The sequence below is a fragment of the Brugia malayi genome (assembly GCF_000002995.4).
Source record: "Brugia malayi strain FR3 genome assembly, contig: Bm_v4_ChrX_scaffold_001, whole genome shotgun sequence".
Classification (NCBI taxonomy): Eukaryota; Metazoa; Nematoda; class Chromadorea; order Rhabditida; family Onchocercidae; genus Brugia; species Brugia malayi.
This window is the reverse complement of record NW_025062479.1, coordinates 9,401,873-9,426,191: the sequence shown is the minus strand read 5'-3', so window position 1 is coordinate 9,426,191 and position 24,319 is coordinate 9,401,873. Positions and strand designations below refer to the sequence as shown.

Here is a 24,319-nt window from a genome sequence, read left to right as displayed (position 1 = left end):
AACACTTGTTTGTAACTTAATACTTTCCTAAAAAAATGTAATCCAAAAAAGCGGGACTGTTAATGCAATATCATCCCAAACAACCATGGAATTTACACATTCATAAAGTGAAAACGCATTTTCTTCCATAGTAGCATAACGGAATGTCTTTCACGTCACAAAGAAATTTTAAAAAATATAATGCTTTATTTGTAAGTACAATTAATGAAGGGAGATCATACTGCTTACTAAACATCACATAGTATTAAGCAATAAAGAAATTACATGCTAGCTGTTTCTTGTATTCCATAGTTTTTTTTCTGTATATCTGTAACTGTAGCATTAGAATCACAGACAAAATCTACCATGAATAACAAATAACGGTTGTCAGACTAAATTGTCCATTTCCTCTGTTAAACAACACTTCACCTTAAATAGAAAATCAATGGAATTTGGCTTTTTTTTTTGCATTTCCTTCTCACTTTTAAACTTTTACCAGAAGTGACGCTTACATCATGACACAAGCAGCGATAATTAGATAACTGAAGTGAAATAAACTACTGTAAAAATTGGTAACAAACCCGAATAGCATCAATATTTGAGAGAATGATTAAGAAATATTGACAAAAAAAAGCAACGACAAAACAACTACTAAAAAGAAAGAAAAGTCTACAGAACAAATCTATAATTTCTATTTAAAGTAACACAATTCGTTGACACTACAGTCCCTTCTCTTTCAAAAAATAAGATTATAGGTTGACAATCTAATTCCACATATAACTTATTAATGTGTTGCGGTGAACCGGAACAACAAGAACAGTCATTTGTATGATGCACCATTAATGAACGACTATTTGGTTAAACACAAATAGAGGGAAAAAAGACGATACTAAATAAATTGCTACGTATGCAAACAATGCAGGGAAAATTTTGGAGATATTGCAAAGTAATTGTGAGCATATTTTCGGAAACAGAAATGTTTGCATTCTTGGATAGCATTTGGACTGCACTGCATATGACGGAGCATGGACTGGAAAACAAATGGAGATGGGAATTAACTGCCTAAATAGATACCAATTTTAATTCAAGTAAAGCAATTTTATTTCACTGGTGAAATAAAAAGTGAACAAAGAAACAAAATAAACAATAAAAAGAAAAAAATAATAGGCACTGTGCACCAAAAAAGCTCGACAATTTGCGGTTAGTTACTGCTACGGCAAAAGTATGGTACCGATAAGTATATTGTGTCATGGATAACGTAGAAGAGATTTCCTTGCTAATCTTCGGCCAGTGAACGAATTAGTGAACCCCACACTTTCCGCTGCTTCTTAACATCACCTGCGTTTAACTGCGTGAAATCAACAGTGAATTGGTCCCGTTTCAAACTCTACAAATTGAGAAAAATTGTAACTTGATTAATTTCTAAACATGGTATAGTGGCATGAACAAACCTCCAACAGGTCAAATAACGCTCAATAATATATCCAGTTTAAACTTAATTCCGTTCTTAGTTACATATCAGGATAACCTGAGTTGGAAAGAAATTAGTGCATTTATACTATGAACTGTAGTTCGACATCCTCTTTACCATCACTGCTATTTTGTCGTAGACCTGGAAATATTTAGCCACTTTCCTATTACAGTGTCCAATTATTTGCTAAGTGAATAATAATACATTGCATAAAAAGTTCTCAAATATGAAATAAGATTAGGTAGTTTGATTAATAAAATCTTACGAATTCTCAACGAACCTCGATATAGTGTCGAGTGAATTCGATAACAAACATCCCACAGTCCATGCCATTATACTGTTTTGTGGCTCGTTCAATGCGTGTATCTATCGGAAGTCCGAAATACCTTGCCAGTGTTTGAATCAGCTGAAGGACAAAAAAAAAAAAGAATCAAAAAAAATCTAAGCATTAACCGGATATTCATATAACATTTCAAATAGAATATTTTAATTGAGGTTTGTAAGAACCCTAATCACTATGAAATTTAATCCTTTCATCATAATTATACCTAAATGAAACTGTCATCAGTATGAGTTTTCGTTTCCTTTTATACATGAACAAACAATAAAGAACCAAAAACTACTGCACTTGATAATTCCAACAACGCTTTGCAAGTAGAATGTAATATACTGTTTTGTTATGGCCTTTTAACTGATTCTGCAATTTCAGTCCTTTTCTGAATAAGGCATATTTAATTCCTTCATCATAATTATACCAAAATCAAACTGTCATCAGTAAAGTGACAAGTCATACGATGTTGCTAATTCTTCACTGTTCCTTTCGCAGTAGGTTTGTTAGAGCATATACTTTGTTTTCAGAAGCCTTCTTTGACAGGTTCAACAAATACATACCTTATCCGTCGGTTTGCGATTCGCTGAACTGGTACCTTGTGCACTGTCAATGACCAGAAAATGAGGTCGAAGATCTCGGCGACAAATAAGCAATGACCAGTGACTTCCACCACTTCTTGACGGATCGTCATGATCGTTCACAACAAAAATAACATGCTCTTTTTCTTTAAGTGTAAGCTCATCAAGAAGGTCTGCCACCTCATTTGCTTTGGTTAGCTTAATTAGCTGACACACCGCTGCATTTACAAAGCTGATCTGAAATTAATGACTGCTTTTCTTCATGTCTGATCTCAACTCTCTCAATACTGTTTCACTGTGTTGACACAGATCCCGCTCACTACCTTGTACAACTACGGCCGACTATCCGGTTGCCAAAAACATTTTTCATCAGGTCTCAATTTTAACGACTTGCGGCTAATACTTCCTTTCTTTGACAAATAACAATGATGTAGGTACAAACTTTGCTTTTCTTAGTCTCATCCAAAGTTTTCTCATGAAGATATTCGAATGCGAACGAAATAACAGGATCACTAAGCCATCGTCCATTTTCTAACGCTTTCAAATCAGCCTCATAAAGTACAGTATCACCAAACGACAGAACACACCTCCCCGACTTCGCCATACTGCAAGATTTGAAACGATTTCTTTCAAGACCAATAAGTACTCGATAACTTAATCATGTTCTCGAACTGTTCCTCCTACCATTTATAAACAGTAATATTCTTGAAATATTTTCAAGAAATATGAAGCTGCATACAGCCGTATGGGACAACTAAGTGTTCAACACGTAATTTCGTATCAAACCAGCTAAATATGAGGAGCTAAAATCCTATCTATTTAATCAAATATATCAAAAGAGAAAAAAAAAAAAAAATAGAATTAAATAGTTGGTCTCATACAATAGTCAGGGCAATCATTAAACCAAGATTTCGAAAAACAACAAAAAAGTTAGTTACAGAGAAATAAAGACCTGAACACCACCCAACGCGAATTACCAAACCATATCTTGGCAACTACTTCTGAACTACTTCTAGCACAAGATAAGCTACACTTGGTACCACATCGTTTTATCTATTCACTTAAAAACACAAACTTTCGAAATACTACATCTCCCTACTTCATCTGAAGCATTAATCAAACTTTTTTTCATATCTTTAAAGATAATATGTTGAATTCCACTCTGATCAGGGTTGAATAAGCAAACAGAAATAACTGATTCATATTCAGGAAAAAAGATATATTGAATTTATTTACAGGTATACATTGATACATTACAAGGGAAACTGGAATATTTACACATTTCTGTGCACTGAATATATCAATCATTATAGTAAAGGAAACTGCTTTCATCTATTTCTGTCATTTTATTTATCAATCATAAGGACTGCCAAAACTATCCAGCAACTTAATTCAACCCTTTTTCCCAACAGTTGTCAAACATTGCAATAGCAGCCGTAATATACTGAATTCAAAAAAAGGCTTGCAACGCTAACTTTCCTGTTTATCAGTGTTCAGTTGTTCAGAATTCGAATTTTGCTTAGAAGGAACGACAACTGGCTTAAAGATTTTTTAATATATATATCACTCCGTCGGGTACTAACATTGTCTGACCACTGCCAATCCCATACTTTGATAAATTCACAACCTGGACGATTCAGATTGAGATCTGAGAGAGATCTAAAGCCGTTCTCTTCATTATGAGATAAAGGACAATTTTTCCTTAACATTAATGAACTAAATGAAACACCACAAAAGATGAGCTTTCTCAACTGATAAGAATTTTAGAAATGCAAATGAAGATTATATATATATATATACATACATATAAGTATAGTATTGATATGATATTTACACATTTGTCTCTAATTCTTGTTACACTTAATATTAATATACTACTTCCATTCTCTACGTCCTAACCGTAATTTAAAAAGATAAACTTCTAGTCTATAATGTAAAACGGAAGCGGAAGTTATAAAGTACAACCAACAAACACTTAAAAATTCAAATCTGATATTGGTGAGCTAGTCCTGCATGCGAAACATTGCGTTCAATAGCGGTCTGAAGAAATAATGTTGGCAGAAATAACTTACGGCCAGGTTTTTTGGAATACATCTGGCATCCTGTATGTTTTATCTACTATCCACATACGATCGTTGTCATCATATTTTGTCAAAGGCAAATCATATGGCAACATATCCAAAGATTCAGGATCATTGAATAACACGCCAAATTCATATGATCGAATAGTTAATTGTGTTTTTTTTAACTGATAATCACCCCAAGCTGCCTAAAAAAAATTAAATATACTGCGACAGCTTAACGTAGACTGACAATGATAACCGTAGAAATATTCCGTTTAATGTACTTTTACGTGATTGTTTTCGATTAAATGTTAATACAAGTTATAGAAACTTTTAAGACAAAAATGAGTGGACGGAAGGATTAAAGGGTACCTTAGAAAGGTTGGCACTTGTTACAAGTAACCAAAGTGGCTTTAGAGAGTTTTTAGCAAAAGCTGCATATGTCTTGATGTGCGGCATGGCGCGAGAACGTCCCAGATGATTACTGCGCCACTTGTACATGAAATCAAGCAAATAGGGCTGCTTTACTGCCACACTATTATTGTAAGGAAACGAACCACCTGCTTGGTATCCTTCATTAGAATTTCGAACGTCTTCCACACAAGGATAAATAATTCGCAAATGCTTGCCATCTATAAAATTATCCAACTCATTAGAAAGAAAGTGAACTCCAATTTAAAAATTAAGAAACTTTTTACCGACGAAAAGCAATTAATTTTAAATAGACCTGTTTCTGCACCACCAGCAAGACTATTTAAAAATTGTCCCGTAAGCCAATATTGCGGTGCTGCTCCAAGACTACCAAGTGAACTAAATTGAACATGATAAGTGAATTCATCCATTTTTACATTTCCGAACAATTCTTTCAGTATTACACGCAGTCTTGGATGACCATATTTCGTTAATTGAACGCCTGAAGTCTTAGTAAATTGTTCACCAAACCAACACAAAATCATCAAAATTACCAAAAAGATTGAACTAGATGGCCAATGGTGACAATCAAATGTCTTTCAGAGGATGTTAACCTCTTACTACGTTTCCATAAATTACAAGCAACCATAACAGCCTTCTTCAATTTACTTGCAAGTCCCATAGAGAATTGAGCAGAAACAATTTTTCACAATATCTTTTCTATAAGCTGCGGAAATCTATTTTCCATTGTGACCTATTCTACCACAATATTCCATGACTACAAGTGAATTTTCATGAATCGAATTTAACAACGTGTAATTATATAAAACGTAATAAAAAAAAAAAAAAAAAAAAAGTGAACAAGATGACCTTTATGAGCTCCTGGTACAGAGTAAACAATTCGTGCCTTAACATGGGACAAGTTAATGCTAGCAACACGATCCCGCCAATATTCAATAAGACCCCAATCTTGACTTGTTTTATATTCGTTCAAGTATTTTACAAAATCAGCCTGGAAATCGGATCCATTTGGGTTGCACCTATTGTCGGCAGACCGCTGAAAAGCAAAATTTCTTCAGCATTTCTACTTTTAAACCTCTCATCCATAACATCATGTCTCTAGATGACAGCAACATCCTATAGATACCACTATGCATATTTTCAGAAGTTATGTACCGACCATCAAATATGTCTTTCTACTTATTTTCTAATAGGAAGATTGGGCACAATTACTACTGCGTAAGAAACATATCAAACATGCATTCTACTAACTTCAATTCCACTGCAGTGATAGAATGCTTGGGTTTTGAAATTCCAGTCGTTTTCTAACAAGTTAGCAGTCGAAATGACAATATGCACTCTCCCAGTACTGCTTTCAAAAATGGAAATTTTGGAATGATGCGTCCCGAACGGTATCATTAGGCGTGCTCGTCCAACAGTGACGTTATTTACTCCACATTGCTTTACAGCAGTTCTAGTTAATGTAAAATCGGTCCCCATTCTTTCGCCTACAATTAATGTAATTGGTCCTTGTCGCAATCGGGCTGGATACTGCCTGTAAACGACATTTACAAAAACCAAATACATGACAACCAATTTTAGAGCTAATACAAACCATAAAGTGACTATTGCTTAGTTCCCTTTTCCTAATAAGAACTCACAGCCGTTTAATCAACATTTGCAACAGTTTATTTGTTAAGGGAAGTTGTCATCACTTTGAAAGGAATTGAAGATAATAAATAAAATACTTTAAATACTTCTTTAAATGCAACCCCTCAGGCTTTCACTTATTAAGGCAACAGAACGTTAAAGAACGTAAAAGATGGCATGAAATATTTAAACTCATATATGACAGCTATTTAGTGTGCAATACCCGGTAAATTTGCAACTAATATTTAAATATTGGTATAAACAGGGTTAACAGACTATAATATCTAAGTAACTACCTTTTAATTCATACAGATTAGCAAAACAGTAGTAACAGTCATGACAGAACACGCTTTTATTTCGTAACTTACTGCCATTCGTAACTTACTCAAAATATCTGCTCAAGACTCCATACGATAATGGACCACATAGTGCCAAGAATCACTAATATCAGAGTACTTACTCAAGTAGCCATCGAAGATCGATCATGAAATTAAAATGGATTGATGCCACAGGACAGATATGTTCTAATAATTCCGCAAAAGAAAAAGCATTAATATTATACTCTTCATCTACATCTACAACCTGAAAAAGAATGGTGACAACTCCTCAATCATGCATGAAACATGATGAGGAAATGTTCCCTGGTTAAGTCGTACAAATCAGTTCAATGACTTTCCACTATCTTATGCTATTTGCTTCCCTCACTCCTCCACCTTCTCCTCTCTTCTTGCTTCAATCTCTAACTGCGAGTAGCATGTAATTTTCTGGAAAATTTATTCCCCAATAACAAGTTTCAGAGAAAACCTGAGAGAAGACAAAAAATTTGAGAGAAAATTAGACACTAAACAGTGCTCATATGACCATATCTGAATTTGAAACTAACCTTGTTGAAATACAGTCTATCCGTCAAACAACTTTGTTTCATACGTTTCCCACCGGATCCTTCTGTCCCAAAATCACCACACTCTTGACCCGCTCGTGTCGACATTTCAACTATCCCCCGTTTCATCTCTAAAATATCGTTAGAGTTCAACCTGCACATGTGAAAATAAACAAACAAAGAGCTTATAGAACCAGTAATGTAACCAAATCATACCAGACTTATTCCCTAATTTCTTCTAGACTAGAACAAACTGTCAACAATTAGTTATAAATTCGAAGCGCGGCAATACAAAATTTAACGCGGCCTATATGTTAGCTTCTTGTTTACAACTTTAAATGGATTGTACAGTTCAGACCATTATGGTCTACAATTTTGTGTTTAAAGTTTTGATCAAATATCACTAGATTTAAAGTTGAATTTGAAGCAATTCATTCACTTATTAACATAGCTATGATACACTGAGAACAATTCGAACTCATTTACGATGCACTTCATATTCCATCTCGAGCCATCACCTTGTTTGAATTAAGGGAAAACTTCATCCACATTACATCATCAATTCCTTCCAAATTTAGTTTCATGACTTATTATCCTTTCCTGATCCAAATTTTTAACATAGGATTCGAGAGATGAAAGTTTTTAGTTTATTCAAAATTCTACTGAGATCCAATTTTTAATTTCTGAATGCCAGTAATAGTTTGTATTTCTCATATTCAAGAATGAAAGAAAGTATTTTGGCCATCACCACAAATACATAAATTTTTTCCGTAATAGATTTGTAACACTTTTCTCTCACAAAGCAACAATTCATTCAAATACAATATCTAAGTAAAAAATGCCGAGAAAACCGCTCAACTGGTAAAGTAAAAAGTGAAATGACAATAACTTTGAAATGATTGGATAGAAACACATTTGAATATTATGCAAATATAATTGTATGAATCTAATATCGATGAAAATATGAAAATTTTTTTCCTATCACAAATTTTCATTCAATCTAATAATGGTCACATGAAAATGAATAATACGGCAGTTCCCTACTGCATTGATTAATACATGCATAAATTTCAGGTGACCAATGCTGAAGATGAATGAGTACCATTGGAAAACCTTTAGGACTCGATACCTCCATCTTCTATTTCTCTCGACGTGCGCTAAAAAAATAATAATAATAATTAGGAGATATTTAATGCTCTTGTAAAGTTTTCCGAAAAAAAACTGTAACATTGATAGAATACAAAATGAATGATTACAATGAAACCTATACGACAGTTCCTAAAGAATAAAACACGCTCTTAAGAAATGTCAGTATCAAATAAGTTTTAGTATTTACTGATTCCTAAAACATTGATATTAAGAAAATAGGGAAAGCATAATAAGTTCTTTTATAATTTTAAATATAAAAGTTAAAAAAAAAAATGTTGGTACTTGAATCTCATATTAATTGCGGAAAGCTTTCTTACAATATTCCTAGTTTTATTCAGATAAAATTTAAAGTGTTTTCAATTATAAGGTTTATAAGGTTCATGAATCATCATTGCTAAACATGATAAATCGAACGGATATTCTTTAATAGATCTTAGAAACCTTAAATCGAAATAACTGGGTGGAATATTCATACACCAATCGCAAAGTCCCGATCTTGATCTTTCTGTCAATTTTTTTTTTTTTTTTTCAAAGCTTTTCCCTAATCCACTTTTAATCGACAACAGGTTACCGTCATTGTATCCACATCGGTCTCAAATTGATATAGTTGTTCAATAATATGATGTGTGTGACTATATACGAGCTCTATAGTTGAACCTGAATTTAGAGGATTAATTAATTTTACACTAAATTGTTTTATGACGATCATTTAAAAGAGAAAACACGAATAACTCATAAGAATTGACATATGGATGCCGTAAGGTAATAACAGTGTAACAGGTGTCATCATTGAAATTTTGAACCACACCGACTGCATCGTCAACCAGTGACCAAGAATGTTAGCCAGGTGAGAGAAACCTTTTTCTTTAGTTCTTATTAATTTTTTTTATTTTAATGCACTTAATACTGACTGAAAACCTTCCTTGTTGAACATATAACCTACGCCTAAACTTGAAAGGTCAAATGCTCTGAAATGATCACATTTTATTCTCAAAATTCTATTTAATTCACAATTTTCAATCATATCTAAGCTCAAATAATTTTGTAAAACAGTTAACAGTTAATAATACTTTTCTACTGTAGCATTTAGTTCAGCATAAAGTATATCTGCCACCAAATTCCTCCAGAAATTTCATCTTCTTTGCGCACGTAGGCCGGGGAATGTTACGGATATTCTCAAGATAAGTCATTCATTGATTTACGCCACCACCACTACAGTACAGAAACGTTCTAAATTCTTTCTGATTTATCGTAGTGATAAAAAATATGAGTGTTAAAACTGTTCACTATTAATAATAATAATTGCTAATAATACTAGCTGTTAATAATAATAATTATTATGACAATAATAATTAATAATACAATCAATAAATGTGTCTCAATTAATAAAAAAATTTTTTTTGCAAGAGTTCTTCAAAACTTCAATCTAATAACATCCAACATTTTTTTAAATCATTGTACTTGAAATAACTGCTGCAATGGGCATCACGTCGAACATCTGGTTGAACAGGAAAACATGTTTAGCTGTGAAGAAAATTGGGACTGACATTGAATTAGCATGAATTAGTTATTTCTGAAATTAGGTCGAACAAATAGCATCGGAAATTTTTATAGAGCACTATGAAAATTGAAATGCACTACTTGATGATAGCCAAACAGTTGAAATCCAGCATATTTCGGTCAGTTTAGATAACTGGTTATTAGGAAAAATGAAAAATGCCAAGATATTAAGTCGGGAAAAGATAAAAAGTCGACCGATGATCATTGGGCAAGAATTTGTTGTACTGAGTGTGTCTTTATCAAATACCAAATAAACTTAGCAAACATTCCTGTGTAGCACAAGACGGTTTGATGTATTTTCAGAAGTTTTAAAAGATCTCGGATAGACACTATCGAGCGAAAATCAGACTTGGTATGTTACCTTCAGCTTTATATATTATTATAGAATGAATTAAATATTATGAGCTTAGGCTATTCATGCTAAGCATCTTTGATGATGTGAGGTTTAATTAGAATTTGATTATTCTATCATAAAAAAAAGTCTCATCGTAATAAATTTTATAATCAGATAACATTATCATTCTGATCATAAAGTACGGAAATATAGCAGCTGGTACCACATTTTTTGACAAAAAATCGTGAAAAGAAAAAAATGTGTCATTTTTATCAATTCAGAAAAAAGATTTTGACGGCTTGTTATTGGTATATTACTAGCGTTCATTAGTTCCATTGTCCCATGATTACTGCGCAGAAGAACCACATCTTCTGGCCATCGAAGCTTCATCAGTACCAGTAGTATGATTATTTGCAGTTTCTGTTTTCCACGACCAACATAGCAGCCTAAAAAAAAATGAAAAAAAGCTGAAGTACAATGTTTGTTTGATATAATAGTTGTATATGTACATTTCCATTTTATATTTTTCTTTTTTTCTTTTTCCAATTTTAACAAAGTTTTTGCTTTTGCTACAACAGTAGTGATTTTAATGTTTTAAGTACGCTGCTTGGTGTAATGGAAGATCAAATATGAGAAGAAAAAGATCTTACGAGACTTCTGGCACATTCCAGAATCTACCAGATTTGTATTAATTACATAGATTAGTGATATGTTGTCATAAATAACATAAATGAGTGAATGCAACTGAAGAGATGATAGTTACCTTTCTATGATGTATAAAATTAGAAGAGAAACTTGTTACTAAGCGAGAAATAAATAGCGTCTTTTTGGAGGTAATCCATGTTCATCAAACACTCGCAACAATGAATGAATACTACCACCTAAATTACGAAATATAATTAGGCCATTGTTTGTTAAATCAAATTTAAACAAAATTGGCTCATTCACAAATAAATCCGCTCCATAATGTAGAATCTGGAAACTTGAGAATTTCTATACACGAAATTTTAGAATTATATCTAGAATTATATCAATAATTCTAGAGCTTATATCTTATTGTAAAAAAAAAGCCAGAAAAAAAAGTATTCAGCTAACAAATCTCAATAATTTCAGAACTTGAAAAGTGGTTCTGAATGAGTTTATCGTTGTTGATACAACGTATCAAAACAGTGATGAATGTTTCAAGTCTAGTTTGTGTAAGCTTAGTTCTACACCTGTGTATCACTCGTAATATCTTTTAGATCAATTCGTAAGAGTTAATGTTTATTAAATCAGATAAAATCGACCAGTTTTTTCAGGGAAGGCAAGTATAGACTGATTACAATGCAGTAACTTTTGGTAGACAATTATACCTTCTAGATTTCTGCGTTTGAATTAGGATTGCAATCACAGATTATTTCGAGCGCGAGCATTAACCCTCTATATATATATATATATGAACTAAGCATTCTTTATTTGTTACAGAACTCAAGAATCCTTATGTTTTGCTGTAAGGGTATTCTTGCGACAAGGTGTGCATCTTCTCCTGTTTATGAATTGTTCTATCATTACTTTTCTAAAAGGAAAAAATTCTTCAAGTTTTTTCTTTAAAAATGAGATGTGATAAATAATCAGTCAGTATAATGTGTTTTATTAAGCAACGCACATTTTTTTGTATAAATCACCACCATGAATATCCAAAAACCACATATTTACAAACTTTTAGATGAGATAAAATGAACACATCCCCGAGCATATTTCTCATTGAGCAAAGGATCACATCAAAATTTCAGTCGACAATATCGCTTACTATTTTCAGGACATAATAACGGGGAATTGCACATATATACATTAATTATCAACAACTGGCAATAAACTGAGAAAAACAACACAAGGTCAAAAACATGAGATAAAGTAAGGAATGGATTTCAAAAATGAAGATGACCGCAATTGAAATAATTACATTAAAAACATTTCTTATGTTTTTAATCATTAAGCCGAGATTTTTTACATTTAACGTTGTCATTAACAGTGCCACTATTATTAGAGATATTCGGAATTACTGTTGAAGCATTGTTATTCCATCCAGATACTTCAAAGGAGTGAGCTATTGAAGAAGCATTATAACGATCGTACTGAAACAGAAAGCAATATTGCTTATAAAAAATAAAGAATTACACAACAAAAAAGTATATAAGTATGTTTTCAAGAAATATACATGAAGTAACATAATAAGATTAGAATATGGAAGCACGCTTTCACTTAATTTCATAAAAGTTGAAATGCAATAAATACACTGCAGTTATTGAAACATACAGCCTACAGCAATAGCTTAATGAGCCAACCATTACATAAGACAGCTTACCTTTTAGGACAACCAAGATTTCAATTTTTAAAGACTCTTTTAAGTAAAGCTCAGGAAACCTGTGATGAATAATGGAACTGAGATTTAGTTCTCCAACTAAAAAAAAAGTACTTGTGACAATTCCCATAATTCTTCAATGCTTAATTTTTCTCCGATATCTGAACTTCTGGAATGTTTATCAAAAGTTGACGACGTATCATTTTCACGTGATTTCCTTGGAGAGTATGCATCAAGACTAGTTCCAGGCGATACGTCGTCTATCGCAAAAAGTTCCATAAGTTGCTCCGTCGCCATTGTTTGCAAAGAACGGTTATCCGCACCAACTAGGGCCTAAAAAATGAAATAGTATCAAGCCGAACACTTTGATGTCACCTTTATTTTAAACCCAACGTTTCTAACCAATACCTTCAAAGTTTATTACTCTTGGCTATGCGTAAGTGTATTCGGTTATACATGAATAAATATACATAGAACCAACATTAGCTGTATCTGTCTTGAATTTTTGCAATCGCATAATTTTCTGCTCAATAGAACCCTCCGTAATTAATCGATAAACATTCACAGCACATTTTTGTCCAATACGATGAGCTCGATCCATAGCTTGCAAGTCCTTCACTGGGTTCCAGTCATGTTCCAAAAAAATAACAATATCGGCTCCGGTTAAATTGAGCCCTTCACCACCTATCTGAAAAACTTTATAAATAATCAAAACATATACGAATGATAAAATTGACAGCAACAGCGATAGAAAACTTGAATCAAGCTAAAAGGATGTTATTCATTTCGAGCAAACTGGTTAAATTCATGAAATGTTACATAGAGTTGATAACAACCCTTTTATCAGAAAGATGATGTTCATCCCTCCAGTCACATCATCAGAATAAACACTGCAATAAAGACTAGTGCTGTTTTATTTCGGAATCCAAAAAATGCAATTATCTCTTCGAGTTTCTTAAACATTAAGAATATTATAAGTGATCTTCTATACGACTCTACACAAAAGCTTACATTTGTCGTAAGTATCAGTACATGTATACTAGGATCAACATTAAATTTTTCAGCAACGGCATGTCTCTCATTTACGGGTACCGTACCATCCAGCACAGCAAATCTAAAATTAATAAAGAAAATAATGAGTAACTGCACAAATATTTTTCGCTAGCTAAAATCAAATATAATAAAATTTCTTCCTTTTAAAACTCGATTATATGCAAGGATGACAACTTTAAACACTTTCCCATGTCAACTCCAGGACTATTTGTTTTCTGTTTTGTTATTCATGAGGGTAATTTATCCAGAAGTCAAAGGACCATTTCCTAATTCACTTCCAATTAGTGGAACGGTCGCTGTTATAAAGATAGGGCTATTAAACCATAAATGTTTTGGTAAGTAACCTTATATCAGATCCCAATTCTCCTGAACTGAACAAATTCACAAGCAGTTGAACTGCAGACAATCGCTGACAAAAAATAAGCGCGCGATGACCGTTACCAGTTTGAGATATTTCGCTATCTGCAATATACTTACGAAAAACTTATGGAAAAAAGAAAACGAAGAAAAAAACATAACAAGAAAAACAACATTAGTTCTTTTATTTTTGAGTAATCACAATATTATGAAAATTAACCACTCAGGGAAAAAAAAGCGATTTGCATGAGCGAACCTTTCAATGGCATTTCATAAGCAAAAAATTTAGTATCGTTAGAAATAAACCAGATGCAATGGAATTTGAAAGCGGACTGAGTATTTCAAGCAATATTACTTTTTATGAATTGCTAATCGCAAATTTTACAAAATGAACGGTAATACTAAACCATATAAGTTAGCTTATATTGAGTTATCTATATATAAACGTAAAAAATCCCTTTACTGAAGAGAATTGAAAGTCACCCTGTAGTGAAGATTCTTCGGACAGTGCATAATGTTCTCGTGAACCGATACCGCATTCTTTAAGAAGTTCTCGCAAGGCAATTATTTTACCAGATTCTTCAACACAGCCCTTCAGCTTCTCTAAGTCCAGACTGAAAGGTGCACAAAAAATATATAAACGTAAAATTCGAACTTGGAAGAGACCGTTAAATCCCGTTTGATATGATCGAAAAGCGCAGGAACACTTACTCTTCCAGGGATTTGTGACTCACTAGGAAAGGATGAACAGTACACTTCCGAAGTTCAGCAATGGTCTCTAGAGCACAAAAACTTGGACGATTATTAGTAGAATTTCGACGAGCGGATTGGTACATATCGACAATGCGATTGTATAGAAATCGCTGTACCGTGGTCATGCTGCACATGTAATCTTGCACAATCTTCTCAGGCAAATCTTCAAGAACGTCTGTTTTCAAGCGTCTCATAACAAATGGTAAAACTGATTTATGTAGCCGTTCCAACGCATCCTGACCTTCCTTAAAGAGATAATTTCATGCAAAGAATTTCGTAACTTCATTTTCAAAGCTATCAAAACTACCAGCAGTTATTTGCAAAAGAAATAAGAATACAGTACAAAAGGTTTATGAAAATCAAAATCAATAAAGGTGAAACATTACAAAAGTTTAAATTTCTTTATATGAATTTCAATGAATAATCCATATCACATATATACGCTAAACATGTACCTTTATTTCCTGAGCGGAAGCGTTAACATTTCGCGACCCATTTATTGCATTTAAAAATGTTAATTTAAACTGTCTGATTGTCCCCAAGTAACCAGGCATCAGGAACTGAAACGACATGAATCAGGCATACTGCACTAGCTTTATTCCAAGAAAATTTTAAGAATATATTGAGATTCTATAGAACAGAAAAGGCATCGAAAAAATTTTTCATTTAGAACTAGAAAGGAACATATAACACATCTATATGTCTGAAAGTAAATGATCTTGTAAAACAGGAATTTAAATTTGAAAAGCTAAAAAACCAATACCTGAAAAAGAGACCAGAGATCTACTGGGGTATTTTGAACAGGAGTTCCAGAAAGTATGAGGCGGTTTTGTGCTTTAATGTTAGTTAAAGCTTTGAACAACTGCGTAGTAGGATTTCTTATCATATGACCCTCATCTAAGATTATGTAGTACCATTCTATTTCTCTGAAAACAGTAATGATGACCGTAACCGACACCTGTTATATTTTTATAAACACGAGATTCAAACTTACTGAACACAGGTGCAAAACCGCACGGTGTTGTACGACATAACTGTGACTTTCTGTGACTTATCCATCAATAATCTCTTTTCTCTATAACCTTCCTCGATTTTATGAAATGGTGATAAGGTTGGAAAAAATTTCGACCATTCCGCACACCAATGATTAACCAAAGTTGGAGGACACACAATAAGAACCTTTAATAATCTTAAATATTATACTGAATAAGAAATCTTTTCATAGCAAACTATTCAACGTTTTCTCGATCACGGAACAATGTTCTAAACGGTTGTTTATGTCTCTTGATTTCGCACCATAATCCCTCACTGTTTTCCCGCTTTTTACTCCTTTATGCTGACAAATCTCCCAAAGTATTTAAATCTCAAAGACTGTCTTCAATAACAATAAACTTAATTAGGTCGAATAGATTATTAGTATTTCACTAACTTTTGCTTGAGGTTTGTGATAGATTTTCATTGCCAATAAACACAGTGTTTGAAGGGTTTTACCAAGTCCCATATCATCAGCAAGTATGCCATTCAATCCATATTCTTCTAAGAATGACATCCACCGAATACCCTCCTGTAAGTTGAAGAGAAATTGTATTTATAGAAATGGTAGTCAAGATAACTATTCCTCACCATTTTGATAAAAGTATTAAAAACTGTTTTAAAGTAAGAATAAATACAAATACTGATACGAACTTGCTGATAATGTCGTAAAGAAGTTGAAGCGTTTAATCCTTTAATATCAGTCAATCGTAATTCCGGTAAACGACTAGGATCACCTAGCAACAAATCAAGAGAATTATCACCAAATATTTCATCTGCCACATCATTTTTCAGAAGTGACTGTTCTTCGATTCTTCGATTCTAAAAGTAATACACCGTAAAACTTCATAAAGAAAAAAAAAACACTAAGTAATACAAAAATTCTTATAATTAAATATAAAAAACTAACTGCTTTTAATGTCATCAACGGTACAAAATTACGGAAAGATATTGCTGCTACTTCACGTACAATATGACAGCTATCTGCCATAAGACGTAGAGATATTGGAGCCAATAAACGAAGACCACCCAGCATCTAAACAAAGAATGTTGTCTGATTATAAATGCAATCAAATTTGATAAAGGTGACAAATTTCATTATATAGCAGATCAAAAATCAACGACGAGCTTACTTCAACGTGAAAGTCACTAAGGAGAAAGAGAAGTTCCACAAGACCGCATCGAACGTGCGCCCGTGTTTCACCAGTGCGTAATTTTCGCTGCAATGGTTCTATTGCAGCCTGTAGCACTGATCGAAGAAATCCGTCTATACGAGCAATATTACTCAAACATTGAGCAGCACAATACCGGACAACTGCTTTTTCTGCTATAAAACACTAATTCTTGAGAGTAAAAAAAAAGAACCGGACATCTCCCGGATTAATTTCCTGTATAAACTTATAAAAAAATAGAATTACAACGTGAAAAAAGGCAGACAGAAATTAAAACATACAGTAAAGGTAACCTACATGTCAAGTGTATTCCAAGCTCCAGGATGATGTCAGAGAGATCAGGCGGAACACGCTGTTGTATTCTGCTTTCATCAATGAAAACAGTATAAGCCATCATAAACATAGCAGTTTCCTTAACGGCAAAACGAAATGTCGTGTTTAAGATTTTAAATTATGATAAATAACATGAATATCCTCCACACATTCGACACACGCAGATATTAAGCAATTTTTCTTTGTCCTCATTATGTACTCACTCAGATTCACTGCAGGCTTACTGCCCATACCACTATGACCAATAGGGAGCATCAAATAGGGAACCTCCACTGATTTGAATGCTAATGCTCCAAAAATAAATTAAGAGGAATCTGATCAAGTTCACTAGTTGGGATGCGCAATATAAGTTACCGACAGTCTCACTAGATTCAAAAGTTAAAGATCAGCATCACGCCATCGGAAAGTTAATATGGCCGTGTTCGCCTTGATAAATTTCATTATACAATCGTACAATTTTAACAATGTCATGGTCTGAAAAAACCATGAAATTGTATTATGAATTAAGCCCTATAAGCAAAGATATAAGTCTTTATAAAAAAATAGGACACACCTTCAAGGAACTGCGATTTCTGAAATCCAAAAGCGAAGCCATATCTGTTCCAGCAACGGGTGTCACCAACATACGAATGACGTATTCTGCGTTTTGAGACCGTGAAGAAAAAGGTCCTCTTGCACATTGTGATAAGATCACATCCTCACTGCAAGCTTTATAAAATATGTGCATAATATAACAAGACAAAAGTGCCTTACTTTAAGTACAAAATCTACGAGATTAGTGAGACCGGAAGGACATCATTAATCTCCAACGCCTGACATTTCATCGTAACAAAAAAAGAATGCTTCTTTCATTAGTCAAGAATGCTAACCTGTCAGTTTCTGGAGGGAATCGATTAGTACATGAAACCAAACTCACAACTATTTGCTTGATCATTTTTGCATGGGGATTTGGCTGCTTTTCTGGAAAACAATCACTACTATTATATATTGAGACTGCGTCATATGTATATAATTAGCACAGAAGTTTTCTTAAATTTTAAGACGATGACTTTTCTTCACACTGTCAGCTAGTGTCATTTCAGCAGTGCTTTGAATTGATGATCAGAAGAAAAGAAAATATCATTGCACAAAAACTCGAGAATAGCGACCATTTAAGAGTGAGGATTTGACTAGTTACGACAAAAATTATTTGAAGGAACAAATTTTTACCAGAAGCTATTCGAAACAAAATCGGTATCGAATTTAGAGCATACTGCGCAAAAGTTATGTTTTCTTCAAAACGAACAAGTTCCATGAGGGGTTTTACGAAAGGATTGAGTGATGGAGAGTCCAACAAAGATCTTGGATAAATCAATAGTAAGGAGGAAACAGTCAATGCATTAACACGTCTGCAACAACTAAATTGATTTAAAAAATTTGCTGCTTTTAACATGAATATCGTATTTTATATGATAAATCCACCAAAACCTGCCAGCATTCCGCAAACACGTTGTATAAAAATCAGCGACTTACGAGATATTTGATGTCATCACTGCTTTGGCTGTTGCGACGGCATACTTGAAACTTTCATACCTCAAACGCAGTATTTCTTTGTCGTTCGTTTCTCTGAGAATGTTGTGGCAGATATTGTAAAGTGCACTAAATAGATTCATTATCAAAAGATAACAATTGGCAAGTGGCAGCCATTTTGAAGACCAAACATATCACCAAACATAAGGAGTAGGAAATAAATTTTTAAAATAGGTAAACAAAAAACGAAAGTAAAGTACCAGTATCAAAGCAGAAGAATCTAAAATGAGCAAATATAATCTATAATAATAAAAAATTTTATATATCAAATCTGATAAATAATAATAACAATCAAAAAATAATTTTGAAACCTTGCATTGTTATCAACAGTATCGCCATGTGCTTCCACATCTAGTAATTCAATTGCACTAACTCCTTTCTTTCGACAGTACGATGCAAAATCTTTATAAGCATTATCAAGGTATAAAAAAAACATCTTTTCGTCATCATAAGCAGCATTTGGTGACATAATTAAACTGTGAAGCACTTCTGTTATATAATTGGGGATATCGGTAGTTATTCCCGACCTCCTGGAAGAATAATACCGTTGCTGTTAGCACTGATAATTATTTTATTACAGTATGACCAACGATTATAGCGTTATAGGTGGAACTTATTTCCAACCCATTTTTTAAGATGTTTTGTTTTCCAACTAAATAATATTTGATGGCAGTGACTGTGATAAGAGCAAGAAAAAAGTTATTTCAATGTACTACAATATATTTCAAAGAATTCTTTTTTGATTTCAGAAATTTTAATTAGTGTTCAGCATCATCGACGACGCAATCCTTGACCGAATAACGCTCTCCGAGACTATAAAGATTTGAAAAATACAGCATGAAAGTGTTGTTATCTCATTCTTAGTTACTTTACCTTATCCTAGATTTTCATAAACAACACTGATGGAAAATCTGAGAGAAAGCAGTCGATAATTTTGATGATGTTAAAGCAAGCTACCAGAAGATATATTAAACTTACCATGCATATGTAAACCATGCATGACTTAACAGTACTCCCCCAAGTCTATGCATGATTACCAAGGACTTCATCGTAGGAATAATAAGCAGCTGGACTGCTTCACTCAGTAACTGGTCGCCTATCTAAAAATTATAATAAAAGTTAATAATATAACAGACACAAAATCATAAAGCAATTTTAAAAAACTGTTCAAGCTTTAATATTATTTAAAAATAATCACGATCATCTGCGCTGCAAACCACTTAATACGGCATATTTCTCGATTACGAATATGATTAAATTTAGTATGATCTTTTGCGGAGCTTTTTATCAGATACAAGACGACAATATAATCTGTTTAATGTAGAGTTAGTGCAAAGTAAATTAAACGACAGTAGTTACCCTTGAAGGAAAATTATAAATAGCTGAAATTAGAGGGGCTAGAAAACGAGCCACATGTAGTTTACGCGTTAGGACAACATCAATCCGAATCATATCGCTCAAAGATCGTATTTCATCACCACATAAGCATTCCGTGGGACTCCGGCCAGCGCTTGCACCCACATTGCATTTTTCGAGATCTAAAAAGCACATTACTTTTGCAGAAAAAAAAAAAAAAAGAAAAAGTTAAGCTTAAATACGGTGGTAATGAACAATAAGGCAAAAACGAACCAATTTCTGCATTCCGCGCATCAATGAGAAGACAAGCAGTCCAACGACCAATTGTTTCAACCAAAGCTTGCGGTAAATGCTTTACAAATATAAAATGCTCGACGATACGATGAACGCATAATATACAAGCTTCGATGAGATCCTCCGTATCTTGCGGTCCAGCAAAAAGTACAACACGAAATAAAGATGCTAATACTGACATTGTACATGTTTCGAATTCCTCGCACTCATGGTTATCCTGAAAAGGATTTTTATATAATTCTAGCTTGACTTGTGTAGGTACTAAAGCCTCTGCAAAGAATATAAGTCTGGTAATTCTAGAACTTCCATTTGACCCATGTGAATTCAATATTTCATTGACAAATTTATTTGCTTAAGCATACAATCCATCGCTATGAGCAAAAAGGTTTGAAATCTATCACTTTTGATCTAACAAATAATTAATAGTACGGTTACCATATACACCAGTTACAAAAATAATGAATTCATATCAGACATTATTCAGTTCTATTTTCATTGCTAAATTAAAAATATAGATATTGTAAAGCCTAAGTCTGACACAACACTACCAAACTTCTACGTTTGCCGAAATCTGGTAAAAAGAATGAATTAAGTTTAACCTTTAAAGGCGATCGTCTTGAGAAAGATACGGAAAAAACACTGACTACTTTAAGCGATAAAGTGATATGTAACGGATCCAAAAGATGAGAAAGGTTATTTGACACGGAATAGGGTAATTTTCGTGAAGAATCACCTTGCAACCAAATAACTAATAACGACAAAAGATCAACTGCTACTGTGTCAATATCCAATAACTGAAAAAAGTATTTGATATCTCACATTTTATAGTAATTTTTCAGTTTCATAAAGCGACCAGTTCAGCAATATAACCAACTTATCAACTCCTTCAGCAACCTTATTTTCTGCCAGACAAGATTGTTAATTTCTTCGACATGAAATGGGGGTCTTCATAAAAGTATTCATTTTGAAAGACAAACCTGATTTCTCGAGACACTGCATGTAGATTCAATGAAACGATAAATAACGTGTTCTACATGTGAGATCATTTCCGAAACTTCTGGCTTCAAATCATCTTTGCAGAAAAGAGTTGTGATCGCAGACAAAGCTGAAGCACATACCTAAAATTCAGTTTATGGGAATATAGTGCAATGTACATATAATAATTTTTTTAAAGCGAAAAAAGAAAAAAAACTCAGATTTATAGGAAATGAATTAATTCTGCTACACTTATTTATCAGTTTGCGTTTTTTTGCTTCGTTCAGTTATGAAAACGGAAATGTTGGTTGTTATCATTCTCATTACAAAAGGTTTTTTTCTTTCCTTTTTTTTTTTTAATGGTAAAACCAATATTTCAAACAAATTAAGATACAACCACACATCAAACCTCGTCGTGGGAATCCTCAAATGAACACAGTAATAATTTGAAGACTTCATTGAACTTAACATCATAGTATGGTCCTGCTAGATGATACTTTATTATTAACAGTGCCGCTTGACGATGGAACCATATCTAAAAATATGCAAACTAAAAACTGTTGACATATATCAAGTCTGCTCCATATATGACATGTCCCTGTTCCATTACAAATTATGCGAACACGATTCAAATAACAATTTCTATAGCAATTTTCATCTAATTTTTATTTCCTCGTATATACAAGAAATGGTATATACACTGTTAGAACCAGATATCTATAGTTGATAATTACCAGTCTCTAATTATATTTTATAGAAAACTTACGCGTTTGTGAGACTCCAAATCATTAGCGTTCTGACATTCAGCTTGGATACCATCGGTCATTTTATGCAATGTATATATATGGTCAAAAATAATATCTACAAATTCTGGAGTTGAGAAAACCATTGTCAGGCGTGCAATACATTCTGCAACTGCTTCCCGAACTGGACCTACTGCTGTTCTAAATAAGTTTATGAACGATAAAATTATGAAATTTAAAAATTTTAGAACATGGAGTAAATAATTTACCGGGAAGATATCAGAATTCAATTACCTGCAATTCGAAAACAATTTAAACAAAAGTGAACAAAACAACTAACCTTCCAGAAGAAAAATCAATGAATTTGTCAAGCGCAATAGCTTGGAGAAGTCTAGTTGCTAGAATGTCCACCAACAATGAAGAAAGCCTTAAAATATAATATCGCTTAGATTCAAACAACTGATTAAAGTTTCTTGAAAATTTTCTGAAAAGAGCCCCAATTTAATCCTTAAATGATCCCATTAAATCAAATGAATTTTCAAAGATACGAAATCACTAGGCAAATGGTCTAACACACACCGCGAAGGAGCAATTGTTAAGATACACGCAATTGCTAGAGCAGCTCCATGTCGAATTTCCCACTTGACATCAACTACGTCACGCATCAATTGGATACAGATTGAATAAACTGCTGCATCTAACTCTTCCAAACTATCATCACAATCAATATCAGAAGTTACAAGATCTAACTGAAATGATTTGGCACATATAACAAAGTAACTCATTAAAAACCTACAGAAACAGTGCATTAAATAAATACGATCCTAGTAAGAATCATCTAAATGACTGCTAACAGCATAAGGTGTTTAAATTCATTCCATACGAAATGCAGGGATGATAGGAGGATTTAGTACCTCTAATAAGACTTGGTGGTTACTAGAGGGGCTAAAGCAATGAAAAAAATAAGAATATACTGCAGTGGACTGCAATGCAAGAAATCCTGCAATCCATTAAAACTAAATTTCAGCCACCCAGAACAAATAATTGGTATTAAACCAAGGATTCCAATAACATTATACCTTTTACTGTATATTATTTTAATAATTTTTTCCTCCAAACTATTAACGAAAAAAAAAAAAAAAAACTAATAAACCTTTTTCTCCGGGATAGTTTCTTTGACATTTCCAGATGAACTAAAATCATCCTCTGAAAGAAACGTTCCAGATGAAATGCCAACAACAGACTGGAAATCTAACTGTTCATCAACCAATTTCCGTTGTTCACCGAAACTGCAGATACCCATTCGTGTCACCAAATCCGCCTCACAGCTAAAACTCGAGTTCATAAATCCAAGTACTTCACTTTTCACGTAGTGAATTTGTCAACAAAACAACCTTAGACTACTAATAGTAACTTACCTGAGTAATGGGTGATAAGTTCGTACAGCATCTCTCAGATTCAGTCGAGAAACACTATCGATTCGCGGTGACACAACCTGACTTTTAGAAGGCATAGCTTTAAGAATAGCCCGGAATGCCTCAACTGCTGCCTCTCGTGTATCCCATGCACTAGATTGGAAATTATTCCTTCAAAAACAAAAAGAAATTGAACCACTCGATATATACATATATTATAATAAGTAACATATAATTCTCTATCTTCATAACGAAAGATCTTGACTGAGCAATCTCAGCTAGTCACTACAGTAAACCTAATGATTCCTTTAAAATTTCTAAGTATCACTAATATGACGGCTAATAAATTGCCTGCAAAATTTCAAGATATTACATGTTAAGCATACTTCAGAATATCAATAACGTAGGAATTTGTAAGTGGAAAATGGCCAAGAGCTTGAGCGGCTTCACGTCGTACTAAGGCATTGCGTGATGATAGCAGTGCACCAAGCCGTTCTATCCTGTTCGCCTGCTTTTCCAT

General features: G+C 33.3%; 2 protein-coding genes across 5 annotated transcripts; both read right to left on the bottom strand.

The window, feature by feature from the left end:
• Positions 1-1,255: 1,255 nt before the first annotated feature.
• Bm6632 (Uncharacterized protein) lies at positions 1,256-7,492 on the bottom strand (the record flags this gene model as incomplete). 4 transcript variants are annotated; one of them, XM_001898696.2, is made up of 11 exons in its annotated part: positions 1,256-1,366; positions 1,731-1,856; positions 2,342-2,596; positions 2,802-2,964; positions 4,432-4,628; positions 4,795-5,054; positions 5,150-5,335; positions 5,704-5,890; positions 6,106-6,388; positions 6,944-7,065; positions 7,367-7,492. In XM_001898696.2, 11 exons carry the CDS (start codon positions 7,490-7,492, stop codon positions 1,256-1,258), a joined length of 2,016 nt encoding a protein of 671 aa, XP_001898731.2. The 4 variants fall into 4 exon arrangements, with proteins under 4 accessions (XP_001898731.2, XP_042930162.1, XP_042930163.1 ...); XM_043074228.1 differs by lacking the exons at positions 6,944-7,065; positions 7,367-7,492 and having other exon boundaries at positions 6,106-6,333; XM_043074229.1 differs by lacking the exons at positions 5,704-5,890; positions 6,106-6,388; positions 6,944-7,065; positions 7,367-7,492 and having other exon boundaries at positions 5,150-5,264.
• Positions 7,493-12,370: 4,878 nt separating this feature from the next.
• Bma-btf-1 (Uncharacterized protein) lies at positions 12,371-24,319 on the bottom strand (the record flags this gene model as incomplete). Its single annotated transcript, XM_043074227.1, has 32 exons — positions 12,371-12,520; positions 12,862-13,080; positions 13,229-13,435; positions 13,759-13,861; positions 14,145-14,262; positions 14,641-14,771; positions 14,869-15,155; positions 15,366-15,470; positions 15,674-15,836; positions 15,905-16,089; positions 16,340-16,474; positions 16,597-16,764; positions 16,853-16,978; positions 17,076-17,269; positions 17,412-17,526; positions 18,001-18,148; positions 18,317-18,407; positions 18,657-18,835; positions 18,960-19,085; positions 19,328-19,546; positions 19,995-20,116; positions 20,376-20,554; positions 20,646-20,883; positions 21,266-21,460; positions 21,644-21,784; positions 22,051-22,176; positions 22,408-22,585; positions 22,725-22,811; positions 22,964-23,133; positions 23,538-23,712; positions 23,803-23,970; positions 24,186-24,319. The coding sequence occupies 32 exons, from the start codon at positions 24,317-24,319 to the stop codon at positions 12,371-12,373; spliced, it is 5,082 nt and encodes a 1,693-aa protein (XP_042930161.1).